We start from the raw sequence: 22969 nt of genomic DNA, 5'->3' as shown, positions 1-22969 counted from the left end.
TCTCTGCCTCTCTGCCTCTCTGCCTCTCTTCGCCTCTGCCTCTCTGCGCCTCTGCCTCTGCCTCGTGAGTGTTAGGATAAAAGGTGTGTGCCACCAACTGCCCTGGCACATTTTTAGTTTTTGATTGCTGAGCAGTTTTTATTCCTCACTGGTAAGAAACTGACCTGACTCTTGGGCAGGCAAAGAAGCGTGCACATGCTGTAAGTACTCAGCTGTGGCTGTCAGCACCCATGTCCCATTCCGCCTCCGAACTCAATGTCTAGTTGATCTGGAAGGTGCCTTGACCTTAAACAAAGAACAAGTTCCTCCTAAGTAGTGACAGTAACTGCCTTTGCAATCTCTTTTCCCCTGAAGGGAAAGAGGCTCCAAATAGGCCTACTCTAGTCGGTGCAGTAGTGGGAACATGAAGGGTCATGAAGATGGTAGCTACTGAGCACATTGATAGGGCTATAGAAATACAGAAGGGAGAGGAAAGGTAGGCAAGTTTGTGAAATGCAGTATTGCTACTCTCAAGTTTGGCTAATATTTTATTGGAAGTATGATACACATTTGGAACACATTTTAGGTATATGGCTTTTGAATTATATGTGAAAATACTGGTAAGCGCTCTTAAGTAAAATTTTATTTTTTAAGATTTATTTGTTCTTATTTTATGTGGGTGGGTGTTTTTAATGTATGGATGTTTTGCTTGCATGTATGTTTGTGTTACATATGCATCAGAGCCTGCGGAGGCGAGAAGGAACTGGTGTTATAGTTGTGTATCACCACGTGGTGCTGGGAACTGAACCTGGGTCCTCTGGAAAAGCAGCCAGTGCTCCTGACCATTGAGCCATCTCCAGCTTTCCAAGTAAAAATTAACAGACTGTCTAGCTTTGCCATAATTTTTCATTGAAATTACATTAGTCCGTTTACCACCTTTATCAGTGGTCATTGGCTTGGAAAGTACATGGATATGTGTGTTTACTTTTGTGTCCTTGTGCTGAAAGTTTGAATATTCCACAAATAAATACTGCTTAACTTAGTGACTGAGGATGGGTGCCCTCGTTATTATATGGCATACTCTGGCTTTCTGAGGGGTGAGTACTTCCAGATGGTAAGCTACTTGGATATGTAGATACTGGGAGACAATGTTTCCTATAGTTGATGAAAGACAGTTACTTGGAATCTCTCTAAAACTTTTGCATAAAAACAACCAAAGAAATCCTATATAGAATGTGGGAAGGAATATTGACTTTATAAAAACATATATCAAAATAAAATTAATGAAGGACATTTACAGTATGTAGTTTGAGCTGGCACTTGTGAACATTCATGAAGCTATTTGCCCCAGTGAGGTTAAGGAAATGAGCATCTTCTCCGATCTCTTTGTGATCTTTTGGCAACAAGCCTTGGCTTTCTCTCCTTGTGCTTACTTAGTATAGTCTAAGTTTTTAAATTAACATAGTAATTATGTGATTTATCTGTCATATTGTATGTGTTGATCATTGCTTCTCTTACTGCTGCACAGTATTCTGTTGTGGGATAAAGTTATCACATAGTTGTTAGCCATTTGCCCAGGGGAGGAAGTGTGGTTGTCACCTGTAAACATCCATGTAGAAGCCACTGTGACTGCCTTGTAGAGATCCCTAGGAGTGGCGTGTGTAGGGATAGGTGTGTACTTAACCTTTTCAGATGCTACGACTTGTTTCATAGAGTGGCTGTACCAGTGTACATTCGTCTACACACAGTCACCCTCAGTCAGGTGTCTAAAGTGCCAATGCCTTGCTTGACAGATTGGTAAGCTCGTTTGTAAGCTTAGTCAGTTGACTGACTAGTTCAGTCAACTAAACTAGTATGGCGTTTTCTCTAGTAACTGGGGATCTTTGTTAGTTTTCAAAACAGTGTCATGTAGTCCAACTCTTGGCCAGTCCTGCCTGGGCTCCAAGTGTTGGGATGACAGACATGTGACCACTCCCAGCCTGACTAACAAAGGTGAGTATTTTTTCATGTGCTTACTTTGGTGCCATTCATATCGTCTTTACCTAAGTGCTGATCAAGTCTTTTCTGCATTTTAATTTTGAGTTTCTTTACTTAGTTGAAAGGTGTATTTACATATTCTAGATACATTTGTATTTAATCTAAATGTATCTCAATTTTGTTTTGCAGATACCATTTCTAGTCTATGGCTTGTATTTTTACTACAGTTTTTAGAAGAGTAAAAAAAATTTTTTTAACTTTAATCATATTTGACTTTTTTCTTTCAATTCCTGGTTTTGCATCCATATGTTCGTGCATTAAAACTTCAAGCCTCAGGCTCACTAACGTTCCCTCCTTGGTTGATTTCTAGTTTTAGAATTTTAGCTCTCACACTAAGCTTTAGTGTTCCAGTTAATGTTCGTAAGTACTGAGTTCTGGAAGTTTTCTTGTCTATATGGCTATCCATCTTTGTATGGTTTATTGAAAAGATTATTTTCCCATATTGAATTGCCATAACATCTTTATCAAAAAATCACTTGACCCTGTGAGGTGGGGTTTGTTTTTTGAAGTCTGTGTTACCTGTTGTGTTTATGTCAGTGTGACAACTTGTCATAATGACTGTGGCTTTAAGAAGCCGTGAGAAGGGCTAAGACACCCACCCTTTTTTACCTTTTTTCAAAATTCTTTTAGATTCTTTATTTTCCCACGAGATAGAGTCATCTTTTAGATTTCTACCTCTCAAAAGGCATGTTAAGATTTTGAAAATAAATTGTATGCTGTTTATTATGTATGTGGTGGAGGAGTACACATGGCTCATACGTGGAGGTCAGAGGACACCTTGTGGACAGGCCATCGAGCCTCACCAAACACCCTAACTTCTGAGCGTCTCACTGGCTCCCACAGCTCTGAAGTCAGTACTGCATTTCTAGGTAACACGTGCTCCTGGTGTTTACATATGGGTGGGCTGTATTTGCATATGTGATTGCACAGATGTGGTAATGATCCCAGCTTTTCTTTTGTCTTTGGATGAATCATTGATTCAGAAAATGAGTTTAGGACTTTATTTTCTTCTGGTTTCTAGTAGAGGTCATTTCGATGATTTTTTTCCCTTTGAGAGAGGAGCTGGAGTCACAGCTCGATCGTTACAAGTACTGTTGCTCTTGGAGAGGACACGGGCTTAGTTCCCAGCACCCCATGGCGGTTCATAAGCATCTGTAATTTTAGGTCCAGGGAACTGATGCCTTCTGATCTTGAAGGAAACCAGGAATACATAGACACACTCAGATAAAACACTTAAGACCATAACATACAAAATTTAAATAAAAGAAAACATATTTGGAAAAATTCATCATGAGTCACAGTAGGCCTGGAGGTAGTTTTTTGTTTCCTTGTTTTGTTTTTGTGAGAAGGCTTTTAACTACAAAATAATTGTATTTGGTATATATGGGACTATTCAAAATAACCTACCTCCCCAAGTGCTGGGGTTAGAGGCATGGGCCATCATGTTTGGCTTTAACTGACATATTTAAGATAGCTGTAACACCATTGTCCTTGCAGATATGTCAAAAGCTTATTATTTTTAACTTTTTATTGATTCTTTGTGAATTTCACTTCATACACTCCAGTCCCACTCATTTCCCTGTCCTTTCCTATCCACCTTGCAACCTCCTCCTGCAAAAGAAATAAAAAATAAAAGTGAAGATAAAAACAAAACATCTTGTGGAAGCCGTGGTGTGTTGCAGTGTGTACCCTTTGTCCACACTTCTTTACTTGCAGAAGTTCACTGGTATGGTCCGAGGCCTCTGGCTTCTGCTTCACCATCAATACTGGCTCCTCACTGGGATTCCTCCCAGATTTCTTATTGTTGCCCTGTATCATGGAGGTCCCACAGCTTTGAATCTGCAGTCCTGAACCCTTTACAGGCTCCAGCAGTTCATAGATGGTGTAGATAGTTGTTGGGGTGGGCCAACTCAGAGCCCTGGATCTGGGCCTGGGTGGTGGCTGAGCTGGTCAGCCTCCCCACTCTCCCGCACCCACACCACCAGGGCCAGCTCTCCAGCACTGCTCCACTGCCCCACTGGCTCAATGGATAGCACAGCTAGCAAGGGGTGGCCTGCTCTCATGCCCTCAGGGCCTGCTTACCCACTTCTCCTACCACCAGGGTCAGCTCTACTGTGCTGCCCAGCAAGGTTCAGGATTCACTGAACCTGGAGCTGCAACCATTGAGGAGTGGGAACTAACAGCTTATTATTCTTGTCACAGTTAATTTGTAGTAGCAGTAAGGACCCCAGTCACTGTTGTAACAAGCATTTCCCACTTGGCATACTTAAATGAATCTATTGTACCTTAATATGTCTTGTAAAAATACATGTAACTATCTAATGTTAGTTTTTTTATATATCTATGCAAATGCCTTTTCTCTTTGTAAATGCTTTTTCTTCTGTTCCCCCTTTCTGTAACAAGAATTTGTAATCCTCCCCTTCAGGCTCTGGAGTGTTGGGAACTACAGGTGTGTTATGCTATCACACTTGGCCTACACTTGTTTGGAATAATTTCACACTTTAAGGAAGTATGGGGAGGAGCGTACTGTACAAGTAGATGGCCACTGTTGACAGTTTCCACAGCTGCTTTATTGTTTGCTGTTCACTTCCCCTCACCACACATGCAGGCAGTATTAAAGAATTGTCACGGGCTGTGGGCTTGGGAAGCTGCTTGCTTGCCTTGCAAGAAGAATGAGAGTCTAAGCCACTCATTCCCAGCACTCACGTAAGAAAGCCAGGCAAGCGGCACCTGCTTGTGATTCCAGCACCAGGGAGGCAAAGAAAGGCAGATCTGAGCACACTGTCCTGCAAACCTGACCTGTTTGGTGGGCTCCAGGCCAACAAGAGAACCTGTCTCAACAGCAGACACCCAAGGTGCATGCCCTCTGAGGCACAACATTAAAGGCTGTCCTCTGGCTTGCACACACATGCAGACAAGCTTATTCAAAAAGAATTTTTTTTTTGAACCTAAGGAAAAACTCTGCAGTTGGGTCCTTTATTTCTTTTATACACTAGGCCATGAATTCATATGGAATGGGCTCCAGCAGCTCGGGCTCTTTCCCATTAGTCCTCACATTGTGTGCTTCTCTGGGTGGTGCAGGCTGGCGCTTCAGCTGAACCCAGGTGCCCTTCTCTTTGGCTTCCTTTTTCCTCTGATCGTTCTCCTTCACCCGCTTCAGGAAGCTGTCTCTGCTCTTCGAGTGTTTAATGTGCTCAATCCACACATTGATCCTCTTGGCCAGAATCTTGCCCTTAACTTGCTTGTTTACAATGATGCCCACGGCATGCTGGGTGACATTGTAGACTCTTCCGGTTTTGCCATGGTAACACTTATGGGGCATTCCTTTTTGAACAGTACCCATTCCCTTGATGTCTACAATATCACCCTTCTTATAGATTCGCATGTATGTGGCCAAAGGAACAACTCCATGTTTCCTAAAAGGCCTAGAGAACATATACCGAGTGCCTCTCCTCTTTCCCTTTGTGTTCGTCATTTTGGCGAGTTAACTGGAAGATGGCTGCCGAGGCCGAAAGCCAAAAAGAATTTTTATACATAAAGGAACTGTTAAGTGTGAAGTTCTGGGGTATACATTATCTTACTCTATGCTTATATAGTATTTAAAACGCAAGAAGGTACATTTTGTAGAAAAGATTTAGGAAACAGCACAAAACCTGGTGTTGCCTTTTTGTTATTGACTTAGAATCTTGAGAGGCATGGGTTGGCACTCAGTGGTAAAGAGCTTGCCTAACAGGGCCATGGTCTTTGTTTTGAAACCCACCACCAAACAGCCTCATCCCACCCACCCACCCACCCCTCTCGAAACAAAGCAGAACAAAACAGAGCCTCCTTACACACACACACTTGTAATCCCAGCACTTGAGGTTGAGACCAGAAGATCATAATTTCAAGGCCAGCTTCATCTATGAGATGAGCTCTTTCTTAAAAACAAAACAGCAAAACAAACAAACAAAAAACCAAACAACCCCAAGGGCCGGGTTTTTTTAAAGGCAAAGCTGAGCTGGACTGGCTCTACCTCTTGGGTCACCTGTCCCCAGAGACCCACTTCCTTGATGAAAAGTTGCCACAGTGTGCACCTGGGAGCAGGCTGTGCTTACAGGGGTCTGCTTTCTGACTCTGGCTTTTTTCAGGATTCTTACTGCCCTCTTTTTACTCATGATCTTCTTCTAAAATGGAGAATAGTACAGGTGGTGGTTGATGGTGGAGTGTGTGTGTGTGTGTGTGTGTGTGTGTGTGTGTGTTGTTGTTGTTGTTGTTGTTTTTGAGACAGGGTCTGTAGGCCTGAGTGAACTAGAACTCACCATGTAGAGCAGGCTGGCTGCAAACTTGCAGCAGTCTTCTTTCTGCCTGTTCCTCTGCCAAGATTACAGGTGTCTGCCACTATGCCCCATGACTGTGTTTGTCAAGGCTCCCATTTATACCAGTGGGGGGATCCTGTCCAGCCCCAAGGTCACATTGTTACTTGGGTTCTCCACTTTCTGCCTCCTTTAGCACTTGTGTGACTCTCAGCTTCAGCCTCTGGTCCTCCTGTCATTGTGGCTTCCAGAGCTCTGCTATGCACAGCCAAACATGTGCAAACTGGAAAACTAAACTATTTTCTTAAAAGACAGTGATTATTTGTATTTCTTTAAAAACAATGGTCAGAAGATTTTAAGTTCTGGAAGGCCTATGATGTCACGTTGGAGTTACAGCAGGTGATGAGCATCAGCAAAGCCTCTGTACAGCCTGAGGGGCTCCTGCCCACCATCTCTGTCCTCAGGCCTTGCCTCATAGTGCTCTGCAGGGTCTGGTTCATCACTGGGGACATAGGAATATGCTTGCAGCCATCCTCAGCATTCTGGGAGAGAAACCGGCGGTTAGGGGAGCTGTGTGCTTTGAGAATTATTCCCAGGGGCGGAGAGGAGCCCTCTGCAGGTACCAAGGATCAGCAGCCAGGTTCTCTGTGCCTCTTTAGGCTTATTGCTATGTCAGTACAGCAAAACAAGGGCTAGTGCTTTAGTAAACATGTTAGAAAGTTTCCCCTAATAGTTACCCTACAGGATGAAATAGTTTTAGATTAAAAGCAAACCTCAAACACCTTGAATCTCTGACCAATGTTTCTAGGGTCCAAACTTTCTACAGAGAGATAGCTCTGTGTCAGATCAAAGTTGTCCAGGTGGAGCCTCACAGGAACTCAACAGTGTACAGGTCACGTAGACAGCTCTTTGGACATAAGCCTATGAAGGCTTGCCAGGCCTTCCTTTCCCCTGGGTGACTGCCAGGCTCGTTCCCACTGTAGAGGTGACTGTGATGATAGAGCTGCCACAAAGCCAGAGAGAAGGGAATGGGAGCAGAGCCAGGTAAATGCCACCAATTCTGCTGTGTGTTTTTGCTGTCTTTTAGAATGCAAGCCAGCACTCTTTCAATTTTTTGTCCCTTTTTGTGAAAGAAAGGCTTTCCAGAGCTCTTCAGTGATGCCATTTTCACAACTTTTGAAAGTCAAGACACTGTCACAGGTAGTCTGTGTATACAGAAAGCTGTCCTGAGATTTTCATGGGATTTGTTTTAAGCTCATAGATTTATTGAAAAGATTGGACATATTTATATTTCGTGGCCCATGAATATGGCATGTTTGCTCATTTAGACTTTTTTTTTTAAAGATTTATTTTTTTATTTATATGAGTACACTGCAGGTGTCTTCGGACATATACTAGAAGAGTGCATCGAATTACATTACAGATGGTTATGAGCCACCATGTGGTTGCTGGGAATTGAACTCAGGACTTCTAGCAGAGCAGTTAGTGCTCTTAATCACTGAGCCATCTCTCTAGCCTTAAAGCATTTTTCCCTCTGAAAATGTTTTTCTAAAATTGTTTGGTTTCGCCAGGTGATGGTGGTGCACACCTTTAACCCCAGCACTTGGGAGGCAGAGGCAGGCAGGTTTCTGAGTTCGAGGCCAGCCTGGTCTACAGAGAGAGTTCCAAGACAGCCAGGGCTACACAGAGAAACCCTGTCTCAAAAAACCTAAAAAAAATTTTAAAAAATTGTTTGGTTTCTTATGTAGATAGTACGCTTCTGTTTCTTTCAGCCCCTATTATCACTCTCTTCCACCCCTTGCAGCTCCCACCAAACCCTTTCTCTCCCATGCCCACACCCACCATCATGTCTTGTTGCTTTGTGACCCACTGAGTAGAGTTATGGCTACTTTCAAGATGGGTAGTGAGTTATTACTGGAGAGCTACTGATACTTGCCAGTAGCTGCATCACTAATTATGGAGGCTTTGGTTTCTTTTTGTAGATTTTAGTATATGTGTACTATATGGTACCTAAGTATTTCATCTTAGTTGGATAATTTCTCACATATCTATGTTAATAAATAGAAATGTGATTCTATTTGGGGGTTGAGTTTGTATTTGTAACTTTGGGAAATTTACTTATTCTAAGTAATTCTCTCTTTTTTCCCCTCTTTGGTATTACAAACACAATTATCTAGTCTGCAAATGGAGATAGTTTTATTTCTTTGGAGGAAAAAAAAGTTGTTTTACTCTTCTTGTGCACACAGTTTCTGGTAGCATGTTGAACAAAAGTGACATCGAGAGCCTCGGCTGCCCAAGCCCCGGAGAGTGCACGTGAGCCTTGCTCAGGGGCCACCTGCAGGCTGAGCGACTATTGATAGTTACATATTAGGATGCTTGAGTCTTCAGGTTTGAGTCAGCTTATATACCTTGAACAAAAACCTTTCTTATAGCATGGAATCTGTCTACATTGCTAGGTTCAGTTTGTTAATATTTTGCTGAATAATATGTTGTATACATTAAAATTAATTTGTTCTATAGATTTTAAGTAACATTTAAATTTACACTTGTAATTATTTTAAAATACATAGTCTGGTAACATTAGTTACATAGACAGTTGCTAGGCAATCATCATCGGTATCTACTTCTTAAAGTTTCATCACCTCCGAGACTAAATAAGACAAAATATCTGTTAATCAGTTAACTTACCACCACCACCCAGTTTCTAGTTCTTATATATTTATTAATTTGCCTACTTTAGATACTTCATGTAAGTAGGATTAGAATATTTGAACTTCTGCATCTGGCTTATGTCCTGTATGTAATGTTTTCTGACTGATGTTTCCTGGTTATATGTTGTGCTTTTGTTGGTCCATTCATTTGTAGTGGACACTTGGGTGGTTCCTGCTTGTTTGATGACTTTAGGTCTTCTGTTAGTTCTTTCTTTAGCAGACAAGGAGCCTACTTACCTCACAAGTCTGAAGCTGCCTGTGGGTGGTGGGCTCCGTAACAGCGTGGTTTTCAGAGCCACCCCAGTCTCATTGCTCTACCTGTGCCATAGGGTGCTGCTCCCGCCCCTACTGATTTCAGCTCATGGCAGGGGCAGGGAGGTTTCTGTGTGCTGGTGATTTTCTCATGGTTTGGTTGCTAAAAGTAGTTGGTGGTTTTCAGGAATTCATTTTATATGTTATAAATTAACTTTATTGATTTTTAAATGTGAATTAAACACTTTAAGTTAAAATGAAAATTAAATTATGACATTTAACAGCTATAAAGTTATTTTGTAACACTTTTTGGTTTTGGTTTTGATTTGGGCATATTCTTGTTGTGTAGCCTGAGCAGGTTTCACATCCATGATCTTTCTGTCTCATCCTCCATGATTGCAGGGGTTCAATGGAAACTTCTATTTATTTAACTATTTATTTAAGTTTTAAATGTATTAAATCCTGTACACATGCATTATATAGGATTACATATTGTATTTTAGTAAACAATATAGAGAATAGCCTTTTTTTAAAGAAGATGGCCATGCTGAAGGTTTTGATGTGATTTTCATAACCCTAGTTATGTGCATATGTAACAATTCAATCTCACATCAGCACTTGATAGACCCATAGGGAAATGGGCAATCAGCACTCACACTGGGAAAATAGATCCCAGCATTTATTAATGAGCTTTAAGTGTAGCACAGGTTTAACGAGACCGATAACACGTACTTGTAGATACTCACTGTTCAATTTCTACCAAGCAAAAACCCAGCCCTGATTTTAGTCTATTTTCTTTTTGTAGTGGAATACTTGAAGCCAGTGTAAGGCCAAACATGGTAGACCATGCCTGTAATCCAGACACTCAGGAGGCAGAATCAGGAGAATAGCAAATTTAAGGCCAGCATGGGCTATTAGAATGATAGTCAAACCTTGTCCCAAGAGAACGGGGTTAGGAAGATAGCTCAGTCAGTGAAGTGCTTGCCACATATGAGGACTTCAGTTCAGTCTCCAGAACCTGTGTGGAAAAACTGGAGTGTGGTGGCATGCACCGTGTCCTGATTAGGGTTTGTATTGCTGTGATGAAACACCATGACCAAAAGCAAGCTGGGGAGGAAACGGTTTATTTGGCTCATACTTTTACATTGTAGTCCATCATTAAAGGAAGTCAGAACAGGAACTCAAAACAGGTCAGGGACCTGGAGGCAGAAGCTAATACAGAGGCCATTGAGGGGTGCTGTTTGCTGGCTTGTTCCCCAATGGTTTGCTCAGCCTGCTTTCTTATAGAACCCAGGACCACCAGTCCACGATGGCAGGACTCACAATGGACTAAGAAATCTCTAACTAAGAAAATGCCCCACAGCTGGATCTTATGGCGGCACATTCTCAATTGAGGTTCCCTCCTTTCAGGTAACTCTAGCTTGTGTCACGTTGACATAAAACTACCCAGCACACTCTTGTAATAGTGCTGGGAAGGAGACCGAGGTCCCTGGGATCACTCAGCCAGCTCCAGGTCTAAGAAACACTGTCCAAAAAATGAGGAATATATTGAAGGAAATTTTCTTCCACACCCATGTGCTTATTGTTGTTGTGAGTGCATGTGCATATGTACATAGGGAATGCATACATGTCATAGCACACATGTGAAGGTCAGACAACAATTTTGTGGAATTAGTTCTTATCCCACCTTTATGTGGGTTCTAGGGATCAAACTCAGGTTGCTAATATTGATCCTGAGATTTGCTGGAAAAAAAACAATTTCACATTTTTGGACCAAATTTGAAGTAAGCTTTATTAAATATTAAATACTGACCGAGAAATGGACTTTGGTACTGACTAAGAGATAGACTTTGGTCAGGACAACTCCCAGGAACTTTGTGCTGAGTGGCCTCAAGACACATGTTGCAGGGGTTTATAAAGACAAACCCATAGGCCACCTATGAGGCTTTTGTTTCCCAGAACTTCAATTCCCAGAATCTCAAGAGGTTACCTGGTCCTTGGTCAGGTGGGACTCACAGGTTAATTTGGGGTATTACATTCCCCACTTGTGTCTTGGGTCAAGTCCTTAGCTCTGTGATGGGTACTCGTTTATTTTGGATCTAATAACCATCAGCTTAATGGTACTCAATAGGGATTAGCATTTCGTTACTGTATCAGTGATATAAGAGCCAACTGTAATTAGCAGAAGCAAGAAGGCCAAAGACCCTGTGATGGCTGGCATCAGAGCTACTATCCAGAAGGAGCCTGGAAATGAATGGAGCACCAGTCATATGTCTCAGGTCTCCTTTTTATAGTGTTGCTTGAGTACAGCCAGATTATAATCCTGAATAGTTTGTATAGAAACAACAGGTTTTTAAAAAAGAGATTTATTTATTTCATGTATACAAGTACACTGTAGCTGTCTTCAGACACACCAGAAAGGGACATTGGATTCCATTTCAGATGATCATGGGTTACCATGTGGTTGCTGGGAATTGAACTCAGGACCTCTGGAAGAGCAGTCAGTGCTCTTAACCACTGAGCCATCTCTCCAGCCCTCAGAAACAACAGTTTTTAAAAGCCATGTAGTAGCTCTGTTCTACAGAACACAGGTCAAGTGCCCTATAATATTGTAGAACTATTTTAGTTAACAAGCCTACCAGTTGGCAAATCTGGGCCCACTTTTTTGGTGTATCAGTTGGCTTACAGGTAGCCATTTTGTTCTGTATGCCAGGGAGTTTCCTTTTGACTTAGCATTTCAGCCTATGGTAGTGGTGGTGGGATGATTACTCTTTTTTGTAACTTCCAGCTGACATTAGGGCATTGTTGCCAGGGCCCAGGAAGGCAAGTCAAAGGCTGGGCAATGGGGCATTTATCAGAAGCATCAGATTAGCTGATCCAGCTGACGAGACTGAGCAATCACATAGGCTGGACTGGTTTATATCAGCTTTCTGCAAAGTCCAGAGCTCAGCACTTTGTAGTCCACAGGTGATCCCTGGATGGAGCCTGTCAGCAAGTGAAAATCTGTTGACACAAATAAAGAGTAGGGGCAGAAGTTAAAATCTACTAGTAACTGGGGAAGGGGAGGAATCCCAGGACCAGGGGGAAATCCCATTCTCAGGAATAGACAGGTGCAGAAACTTAGGCTGTATTTAACTGGAGACTATTTGACCTGTGACAGGTGCATCCAAGTCTTATGACTTCTTTGACCCTCTGAAGCTTTGCCTGAGTTTTTAGTTTACAAAAGGAGATATATTAGCATTACCATTGTACTGAAGTCTACATTGTAGAAAGAGCAGGACTAGACCCATGCCTTTGAGTCTTGGCAAAAGCTATAGCTTTAGGCTAAAAAGCATGAACATTGTTTACACTCTTTCCTCTGTCCAGAGAGCCAGGTATATAGTTGGACAGAGATGTTTTAGCCCAATGAAAAGCATCTTTAAGTTTATATAAAAGACAACCAAAGAAAACTCAGAATTGTGAGCTTGTGATGACTAGCAGCAGTCAGTGCTCTCCAGTTTGAAACTCGATGAATGTTAAAGCTCTAAACCTTTGCATCTCAGGAAGGCAAGGAAGCAGACACTTTTATAGTTACTTTACATATCTTAGATTATGCTTGAGACCTTTGGGACTTATTTAAGCTTTTATTCTCCAAAAACCTTCATACACCTCAGAACAATTTTTTTTAACATCTAGCCATTTACCAGAGACATGAATAGTTGTTATTGAAGACAGTAGTCATTGGAAAGCATGTTCCTTTAGTGGAAAGTTACACCTGAAACCTGTTGATCCTTTAAAATGAAGCCTCTGAGCAAAGCAAATATGTGTCCTTTTCTTAGTAAGAGACCTGGTGGCTTTAACTAGTGAACTAACAAGATGACTGCAGCCTTGGGGGAAAGAGCTAACAAAGCTACAGTCATCTTAGCCATCAGTGTGATCAGGAATCTGAGAAGGATAAATTATTATTAGAATGACCTATGTGTCAATTAAAATGATAGCCTAGTCGTTACCCTTGTCTTGGAGATCCTTGGGGATCACTGTTAGGATCTGGGAGTCTCTGTCATAGTAAGTTTAACATTTTAAATGCCATATTCAGCAGATCTCTGACAGGTTTGAGGGCAGTTATTTATGAAGTATATCTGAGCTAAACAATCCTTGTTTGTTTCTAGTTACTTGCTTTAGGGTATACCTTGAAGACATGCATAAAAAAATAAATAAAGCTCTTTTCTGTAATTAATTCCATTAATATTTAGCACAACTATAAGTCTAAGCTTAGCACAACTATAAGTCTAAGCATATCAAAGCCTAATCATCTTTAACAGTTTACAATAAGAATAACAATTTTTTAATTGAAGCTTTTCCAATATTAAGATAAGACTTTTAATTCATAAACACAGTTCATAGAGACTGGGGACTTTTCTAATCTTTACATGGTGTACCATTATAAAGTAGAGCATTTTACTTTATGACTCAGTTTACCAAAATAGCTAGAGCTTATTAACAATGCTGCAAAAGACATTAGACATATATCCTTAAATCAGTCTCTGTTAGCCTGAATAGATTAAGCCAGTGCTTCTCAACTTTTTCATGTTGCAATTGTTTAATACAGTTTTTCATGTTGTGGAAACTTCCAGTCATAAAATCATTCTTGTTGGTATTTCACAACTGTAATTTTGCCATTGAGATGCTATTGTTATGAATCTCAGTGTAAATATTATGAATCTCAATGTAAACATTCAACATGCAGATAACCCTAGGCTACCCCTGTGGAAAGGATCTTTTGACTTCAAGGGGTCCTGACCGTAGGCTGAGAAGTTGTGTCTAGTTCTTTGTCATTCACTGTCTTACTGTGACATAAGATAGAAATACTTCCATTTCTGGTGTCTAATAAGTCTATTTATTATGATCACATATTAACAAAAACATTATAATAAAGTATCTTACTCACTGTAAAATGTCCATAACCTTACAAATGTAAACATTTTTAAAAGTTGTTTCTTAAAAATACCCAGTTTTAAAAAATAGTTTTCTATGAAACTCCAAAACTTTCTTTTAAAGTTTAAAACCTTTCAACTGCATGTTCTTATCAAAATAAAGTCCTTTTTAAAGAGTAAAGACACAGAGCACAACTATAATTTTCAGAATTCAAAACCAAGCTCTAACAGTGCAAACAATTTAATGTCTCTAAAATCAATACCAAGTGGGTTACACTTACAAGGTTTTTAAGACAGGGCAGAAATTATATAAAAATATTTTCCAATGTAAAAGAATTTCTGGAGAGATTTCTTTGGTTGGCCCATACCAGGTGGCTGCCTTAGTTAGTAAAGATGGAGTGAAGCCGTGACATCCACCTTCTCTAATTCCAGCAAAGATGGCAACTAGCCACGCACAGGCTGCTGCCCAAGGTGGCAGCAAGCCACGTGTTGTTTATATCCCAGAATGGAATGATGTCCATAGCCCCTTTAAGATTATCTAAGCATAGACTTTTAATTACCAACCCCGAGTTACAAATTTTAAGTTAACGATTTGTTACAGATATTAGATTTTTAACCATATGCAATAACTTATAAGCCAATAGTTCCTTTAGTTTCTGACCCTGGACGTAGACTTTAACAGCAGACCTTGGTCTGAAAAGGGGTGAGCTATAACCTAATTCCACAGCCAACTTCTCAGTAAAGTAGAACAGACCAAACAACCTTTAAGGTCACACAGTCAGACAAATGCAGCGGCTGGCTGTAACAGTAGCAGCCTAGCAGTAACCAGGACACAAGGAACACAGTAAACGCAGGCATTCAAGGGAGACCAGTAAGAAACAAGCATGCAGCAGCCTTGCACATTCATAAATGTAACTGAGCCTGATGCAATTCTGACTCAGCTCCATGTTTGCAAGAAAATTTATAGGCATACCGGAAGTCACAGATCCATCTACACACAGAAAATGAGCAGACAAAACTTCTATCTGCTCCACTGTTGCAATTTCACGGGAGGAGCACGTTGTTAGGTGCTGAATCCCGTTTTCTCATGCACAGTGCTGCTGTGGCAAGATTGGCTGCTGGCTTCTCTACAGACACTCTGGGTTTTTAAAGCTGCCCACCGGTCCCAGGCATTGCATTGTGTGAATTGCACACCCCCAAAGGCCCCACCAGTTTAGGGGTGACGTTTCTAAGAGCAGATTGTTAGGCCCAGCCTCGACACCAGTGAGACCCAGGCAGGAGGTGGAGCCACAGGTACCTCAAGTCAGACCTGACAAGACATAACCAGACACGGCGGCAGTTAACAGTTGGAGTCTCCTGCTTCAGGGGTTCACTAGTCCTTGTTGACTGCTAGGGTCCCAGGCTTCTTTGAGCACAAAACTTTCAAAACTTTGTGCTTTGTCATATTTTGGCTCCCAGTCTCATCAGGGGGTCACCAGGGAGGGAGTCTGGTGACTCTGGCAGAACTCCCTGATTAACCAGAAATAACCAGGGGCCATGAGGCCATAGACCTCATCAGGCTACCCTTTGCCAGATTGGGATCCACCAGAACCAGAAACCAGGCAGACAGATGCCATAGAAGGCTAAGACAACCAAAGGCTTCTACGACTTCCTAAAAAGGGAGGCTGGGTTAGCTGTCTAACCAGGGTTAGCACTCCTGGGTGGCTTGTCTTGTAAGGATCTTTGAGTGAAGAGCAAATTTTGGGTAGAGTTATCACTGGAGCCTCCAAATGAGATTTGCTGGGGAAAACTGAATTCCTCTTTTTTAGACCAAATTTGTAAGAACTTTTATTAAATATTAAATACTGACCAAGAGATGGACTTTGTTCAGGACAACTCCCTGGAACGTGTAGCTGAGTGGCCCCGAGACACGTGTTGCATGGGTTTATAAAGACAAACCCATAGACCACCATACTTTCCCATGAGGCTTTTGTTGTATTCCACGGGCTGTTAATTCCCAGCATCCCAAGAAGTTACCTGATCCTTGGGCAGGAGGGGCTAACAGGTTAGTTTTGGGTATTATATTTAGGGAGTAGTCCTGACCAAAGCCCATCTCTTGGTCATTGTTTAATATTCAATACAATTTGCTTCAAATTTGGCCCAAAATGGTGGATTTGGTTTTCTCAGGATTAGCATTAGGCTTTCCCACTGAGCCACAGCATCAGCTAACTTTGTATTAAATATGGTGAAAGAAAAGCTTGTGTTTTATCTTTCACATAATAAAAACTGCTGATGGCAGAAACAAAGATTTAATCAGAGTGTCCTTCCAACCCAAAGGGCTCCACACAAACCAGAATGAATAAACATTTGGAATTTGCCCAGCTCTTTTTTTGAAACAAAATCTTGAACAAACAGAACTTTTAAGAAGCTCTGTAGGCCATTAATAGTGAGTCTAGCATAAAGCCACTGTTTCAGCCAGCCTTAGCTTTCACTCTTCAGGTTGTCCTCAAGGCACAGGTTTGATTATTGAGCAAACTAGGAATTGGCAGGTTGTGGTGCGTTAACACAGGGCGTTGGGGCTGCTAAGAGCAGTCAGGGAGGCTTCACTGTGTGAATGAAGGAGACAGTCCTGTGACAGGCAAGATGGGCTCCTGAGCCCCGCATGTGTGGCCTTTGTCTTCTTGGTTCTCATAGAGGATTTAACTACCCTCCTCCTCTTCAGCCAAAAGAGACCATGATCTGAAAATAAAGACTGCTCAGCATACACTCATGTGCGCACACACAGTTTGTGTCTCTGGTGATTATTTGCATTGCTGTTTTTATTAAAACTTTAGACTGTATTAAGAAGTAGGTCAACTAATTATCAGTTGCAATATTTGGGGAATTTTTCCTTCTTCAAAAATTATAGTAGAAACTGGTGGTGGTGGTGGCGGCACAAGCCTTTAATTCCAGCACTTGGGAGGCAGAGGCAGGTAGACTCTGAATTTTTACGCCAGCTTGATCTACAGAATATGTACCAGGACAGTCCAGGCTACACAGAGAGACCTTATCTCGAAAACAAACAAACAAAAACAATTATTATGGTAAAGAAAGACTTGCCTTTGTAGCATAAATGTCACCCTCCCCCTTCAATTCTGGGACTTGAACCCAAAGTATGACTAAGGGTTTAACTGAGGAAGAGCCACTCTAAATGTCGATAGCATCGTCCCCTGGGTTGCCGTTCCAGCCTAGGAAAGGGAGGAAGACAGTCCTTACTCCTCTGCCTTCTGACTGTGGGTAAACTGTGTTGGGCTACTTCATGCTTCTGCAGCCAGACCTTGCCTGCCACAGAACCCAATATCCCCTCAAGAATGATCTAAAGTAAGTTCTTCCTGCCTTCCTTAAACTGTTTCTTCTCAGACACTACTTGGTCACAAACAGCAAGGAGAGTAAATACTATTGCATCTCCACTGTGCTGCTCAATAGGACCTTATTGCCCTTTTTTTCCTTTTTTGAGACAGGTTTTTGGCTAGTCCAAAACTCAATATGTAGACTTGGTAGGTCTCAGATTTATAGAAATCCACCTGTGTGCCCTCTGAGGTGTGCCACAACCCCTGACACTCCAGAGTGCTCTTTGTTTTCTTGTTTATTGTTTGACACAAGTTCTTGCTGTGTAGCCCAAGCTAACTTCAAATTCATACTCTTTCCTTTGCCTTCTGAATCTTAATAAAATAATAACTTACAATGACATCATAGTATCTGATTCATAGCTTGAAGTTTAGTAATAATTAATATCAATGTCCATTATTTATGTTTTTATTATATTTGATTGCTGCTTAAACCAAAGTTTTGGCTTCAGTAAGTTATAAAATTAGAAGAACTATCTTGAGGAGAAGAAAGCACCAGTTATGGTTTGAATCTAGGTCTGGAAGCTTGCCGTCTGCTCTTGGTTTCTTTGCCATCCTTTCCCTTCCTAAAGTAGGGTCTCATGTGCAGGCCAGGCTGCCCTGAACTTCTCCATCCTTCTGCCTTTGAGGGATGCTGGGACTACAAGTGTGGGTCACCATGTCCTGCTGCCTGATTACTGTACACTGTTAATAGTTTATAACCTAGTAACTGGCAATACTTGTCTTAGTTTGTGTTTCCAGTGCTGTGAAGAGACACCATGACCATGGCAACTCTTATAAAGGAAAACATTTAATTGAGGTTGACTTACAGCCATAAGTTTAATCTATTGTCATCATGGTGGGAAGCATGGCAGCCTGCACTCAGTCATGGTGCTGGAGAGGTAGCTAAGAGTTCTACATTCAAATCCTAAGCCACCAGGAAGAGATAGCAACACTGGCTGTGACTTGAGCATCAGAGACTCAAGCTCACCTCCAGTGACACACCTCTTTCAACAGAGCCACACCTACTCCAACAAGTCCACACCTGCTAATAGTGCCGTTCCCTGTGGGCTTATGGGGCTGTTTTTTTATTCAAACCACAAATACTCAAAAGGATTAAATATGTGGATAATGTCTTCCTATTTTAGATATATAATCTAAACTTATTATAATTGGTCACCTAGGGCCAAATATCCTAGTTTTGTTTCATTAAATAATAAATTCTATGTATTTCTTTATAATTAAAGAGAGTTGATGATGTATAATACAATGTTTTTCTTTTATGACTATCCTAGCTACTGCTACTAATTTTCCCAGTTGATAAAATTTATGGTATTCTTTTAATCTCCTAATTAAGAGCATAGTGCATTCAGATTGCTGATGCTGTGTTCATCAGTTGGATGGGCGTATGGCCCTGTTGAACAGTAAACAACAGGCTCCAGACTAGAGGCCCGTAGAGGCCCCACCTCTTGCTGCTCTCCTCTGCTGACTTGGTGCAGAGCTGTTAAGGAAGCTCCTTTTGCAGTTCCCATTTTTTTGAACCACTCCCTCATTAAACCATTCTTAGCTAGTCCAGTGTTCTTATGTCAGTAAGTGCATCTTCAGGGATATAACAGATACACCCTCTGGATGGTCTGGAACTTACGTTTGTGTTAGCCAGTGAGAGGCATGAAGAATGGAGTGGGTAAACTGGGCATACATGGTACTGGAGAGGTAGCTGGTAGCACCACTGGGTTCATGGTGCTTTCTTCTGAAGGGTCCATCGCTTTATTCAGAGGTTCTTGTGCAGAATGTGTGGATATTAGTTCTGAGATGAGATTATAAACTAGGGCTAGAGGGAACATAACCAGGAAAGGTCAACTGTGCCAGCACAGACTCCGGCACTGCCACCCAAGCAAAAAAATGGGTTACGTGTCCATGATCAGTGTTTATATTGGATTTGTATATGTGCTGAGGACTGGAAGAGGTGAGCAAAAATGCAACCATTTGGCTCTGTGATTGAAAAACAATGCAGACAATGCCTGAGGTTTGTCTGGAATGGGGGGGGCACACCTCCTGTTAGGCTGTGTCGTCAACTAGTTTCTTACAATGCCTTGTCTTCCCTTTTGCCCTCTTACAGAAGCTAGGTTGTTGAGATTTAGTCTTGCTATCTGTTGTAATGCTGAGTGCGGGCCCTCCAGACCTGGGCTTGGGGTGGGAGGAGATCCAGGAAAGGGAGAGAAGGTGGAGGAGGAAAGAGAAGCCACCATGGTCCTGAGGGCTGGCCCATTGGAGTTAAGAGCAGCCCCAATGAAACATAGTAAGTAATGACTTGAGGTTATCGATCGATCGGAAAGTAGATCCTAATAACTTAGAGGGTAGATGTCTGCCCAGCTCTAGTGCTGGTTAAGGGTTATTGTAAATGTAAAGGTTGTGCGTGTCTTTTTATCTGAGAACTAAATGGTCTAAGATGAGGTGGAAACCTTGGGTCAGGATTAAATTTTTTACAACACTAGGTATGTGAGATTGTCGAGTGGGCTTCATCCCTGAATTTTACAACTCTGGCAGGTGGCAAGTCAGTGACCTTCATACTCAGACAAATGATACATCATTGATTCACATTCTTTAAAAAATAAGCTTTATATGTTAGGACAACTTTAGATAAAATAATTGCGAAGAGCATAGTGTCCATCCATTCTACCTTCATAGCACCCACCCACCCACCCTACCCCTATAGCACCCAACCACCTACCCCACCCTGCCCCCATAGCACCCACCTACCCCACCCCCATAGCACCCACCCATCCACCCCACCTTCAGCCCCCCCATTTACTAATGTTTCACCCTAGTGTTTTACTTTTTTAAACAATTAACAAACCAGAATTCATCCATTCTTATTAACAAGATAACATGTTTTTCTCAGAATGTTCTAGAATAGCATCTAAGATATATTTATAGTCTTGGATCCTTAGGTTTTCCTTGTCTCTGTTTGATGACTATGACAGTTTTGAATATTGCTAACTAATCAGATATTTTTGTAGGGTCACATCTCTTAATTGGGATTTGATTAGGATTTTTCTTACTATTAGACTGAAATCGTGTGTGTAGGGGAGAGTTTTCCTATGTCCTATCAAGGATGCATATTATTGGTGACTTTTCACAGTTAGTGTCCATCTTTCTTGATCTAGCTGAAGTTTCCCTACTGCAAAGTTGCTCTTCCTTCCCATCTGATATTCTTTAGAAGGAAGACATATTGTGTGTAAAAAAGTACAGGGTGATAGCCCTCCCCCTTCTCTCTCTTCCCAAGTATTTATTAATATGATTTCCTTGTTTCATTATAGACTCGGGTGTTTGTTCTGTGCTGGGTTAGAGCCCCATGACACTCGGTCCACTGCTCAGACTGCTCCAGCCTTGGTCACTTGGGACTCTCTCTGTTAACTGTTACTTCTCTGTACAGATTTTCATCAGCATGTTTAAAAGAGTTGGATTGTTTTAGTACTTACTGCCTGCTTTCTGATGATGCTCTGCTCCCATTGTGTGTGTCTTACCCAAATTCTAGAAATGGGCATTTCTCTAGAAGCCCCAATTCATTTCCATTAGAATAGTCTCCGAACTTAGGCTGTGGGTGTAAATGTGGTCATTACTGCTGGTTGTCACTGGTTGAGTAGAGTAGGGAAGTGTATCTCGTTATACTAACAGGTCTGAACACATCTGGACTTCTCTCTAGGGACTTTTTTTTTTTTGAGACTTATTTATTTTTATCTTTATATGTGGGTGTTTACCTGCACATCTGCTTGTGCACTATATTATATCCAGTGCATACAGAGGCCAGAAGAGGGTGTCAGACCCCCCTAGAACTGGAGATACAGATGGTTGTTAGCTGCCATGTGAGTGCTGGAAATCCAGCCTGGGTTGTCTGGAAGAACAGCCAGTTCTCTTAATGCTGAGCCCTCTCTTCAGCCCCATACCTGGATCTCTGTTTGTAGCAATTAGTCTGTCTTGAGTTCATGCCGAACCTCCCCACCCTCTGCTTCTATGTAAACTCTTAGTCCAGCTGTGAGGAACCTGACATACTTGGCTCACATCTGTAGTCATTCAGTCACAGTGCACAGTACAGCGGCATCAGACTTGTTGACTCCTGTGGAAACAGCCTTCATATGTTTGTAACACAGCATAAATGAATGGTTATGAATAAAACTGCTGTAAGGAATGTCCTACAGATTTACCTGTGGACAGCTTTTAGATGATTTTAGTACATGTTAAGTTTATCATTGGCATATTGTACAGCACAGCTATTGGCCTTTGCATATGTCCTCAAGATTGTGTGTGTATGTCATCTTTGCCTTATTTAGTGTGCATTGTTTCTTACAGTAGAGTAAGATTTGTTTGCTAGTGCCTCTACCCACTTACTCACAAGGCCCGTGAAACTGCTCATCCCAAGGCATATTGGCATTGCAGTGGATCTGATGGTGAGTCACAGATGATCTCTTAGGTGAAAAACAAATGCCTGCTGCATACAGGGTCACGTGGAGCCAGCTGATCTGACTCTGCCTTTCTCACAACAGCAGGGCTAGATAGGTATTTGCACAACTGAGTTATTGAAGCTGTCTTAGTATTGATCATGATTACATAGCAAAGCATTTCCCTAGTAAACAATATATTAAAATGTAAAATTGTATTTACTTCAAGGCAAACAGTGAAATTGGGTTTCTGTCCCCATCAGTGATGTTTGGTTTGTTTTCTTCACAGCATTTATTCAGTCAGAGAGCATAATAGAAGTCCTGCGCTTTGACGACGGAGGGCTGCTACAGGTAATTTTCATGAGTAATATACAACTATTCTTTTTCTCCTTGAAAACCACTATAACTGGTTTTGTTGAAGTACATTTTATGAACTGTAGACGGACAGTGGAGTTATTGTATGAACCTCCTACTAGAATTACTTTTTAGAGTAAACATTTTTCTAAAAGTGAACTCGCTGTAATGTGGAAGCTATAGGTAAGTAAGTCGGAGTTTGTAGCCTATGACTGTGAGGGTGTGTAAAAGTCAGGTCAAATGAGATTGGGTCTGTGAGCTCTCTGGTTGTTAGCGCAGCCTCAGGATTTACCTAGAAAAGAACTTCTGTGCACAGTGCAAAGTTTATGTCTTGTCTGGCTGTCCATCACTTGCCATGCTAAGCTAGATCTTTAACTATAGTAAGCATGAAATTAGAATGTAGAGTCTGGTAATATTCTGCCTTTCCTTTCAAGCCTAGTTCAGATCGTCTGAGAACTCACTCAGTCCTCAGCTAGAGAGCAAGACCTGCAGAGCTGCAAAGGCATCCTCACCGGCCATCTGGCTTGGTTGGTTTTGCTGAGAAGGGTCTGGTCTTGCCTTGTCTTGCCCTTCCTTCCTTCCTTCCTTCCTTCCTTCCTTCCTTCCTTCCTTCCTTCCTTCCTTCCTTCCTTCCTTCTTCCCTCC

General features: G+C 41.7%; 1 protein-coding gene across 1 annotated transcript in view; it reads left to right on the top strand.

Annotated features, from left to right (window-relative positions):
- The window catches only part of Tmem131 (transmembrane protein 131), a 147774-nt gene that overhangs the window by 27900 nt on the left and 96905 nt on the right, over positions 1 to 22969 (top strand). Inside the window, exon 2 of the mRNA XM_028775372.1 lies at positions 22260 to 22321. Coding sequence (XP_028631205.1) covers positions 22260 to 22321 — 62 coding nt within the window. The remainder of the gene's footprint in view (positions 1 to 22259; positions 22322 to 22969) is intronic.

Source organism: Grammomys surdaster, unplaced genomic scaffold (assembly GCF_004785775.1).
Source record: "Grammomys surdaster isolate TR1022 unplaced genomic scaffold, NIH_TR_1.0 255, whole genome shotgun sequence".
Lineage (NCBI taxonomy): Eukaryota > Metazoa > Chordata > Mammalia > Rodentia > Muridae > Grammomys > Grammomys surdaster.
Note: the sequence above shows the minus strand (reverse complement) of the source record. Positions and strands in the feature narration are given on the sequence as shown.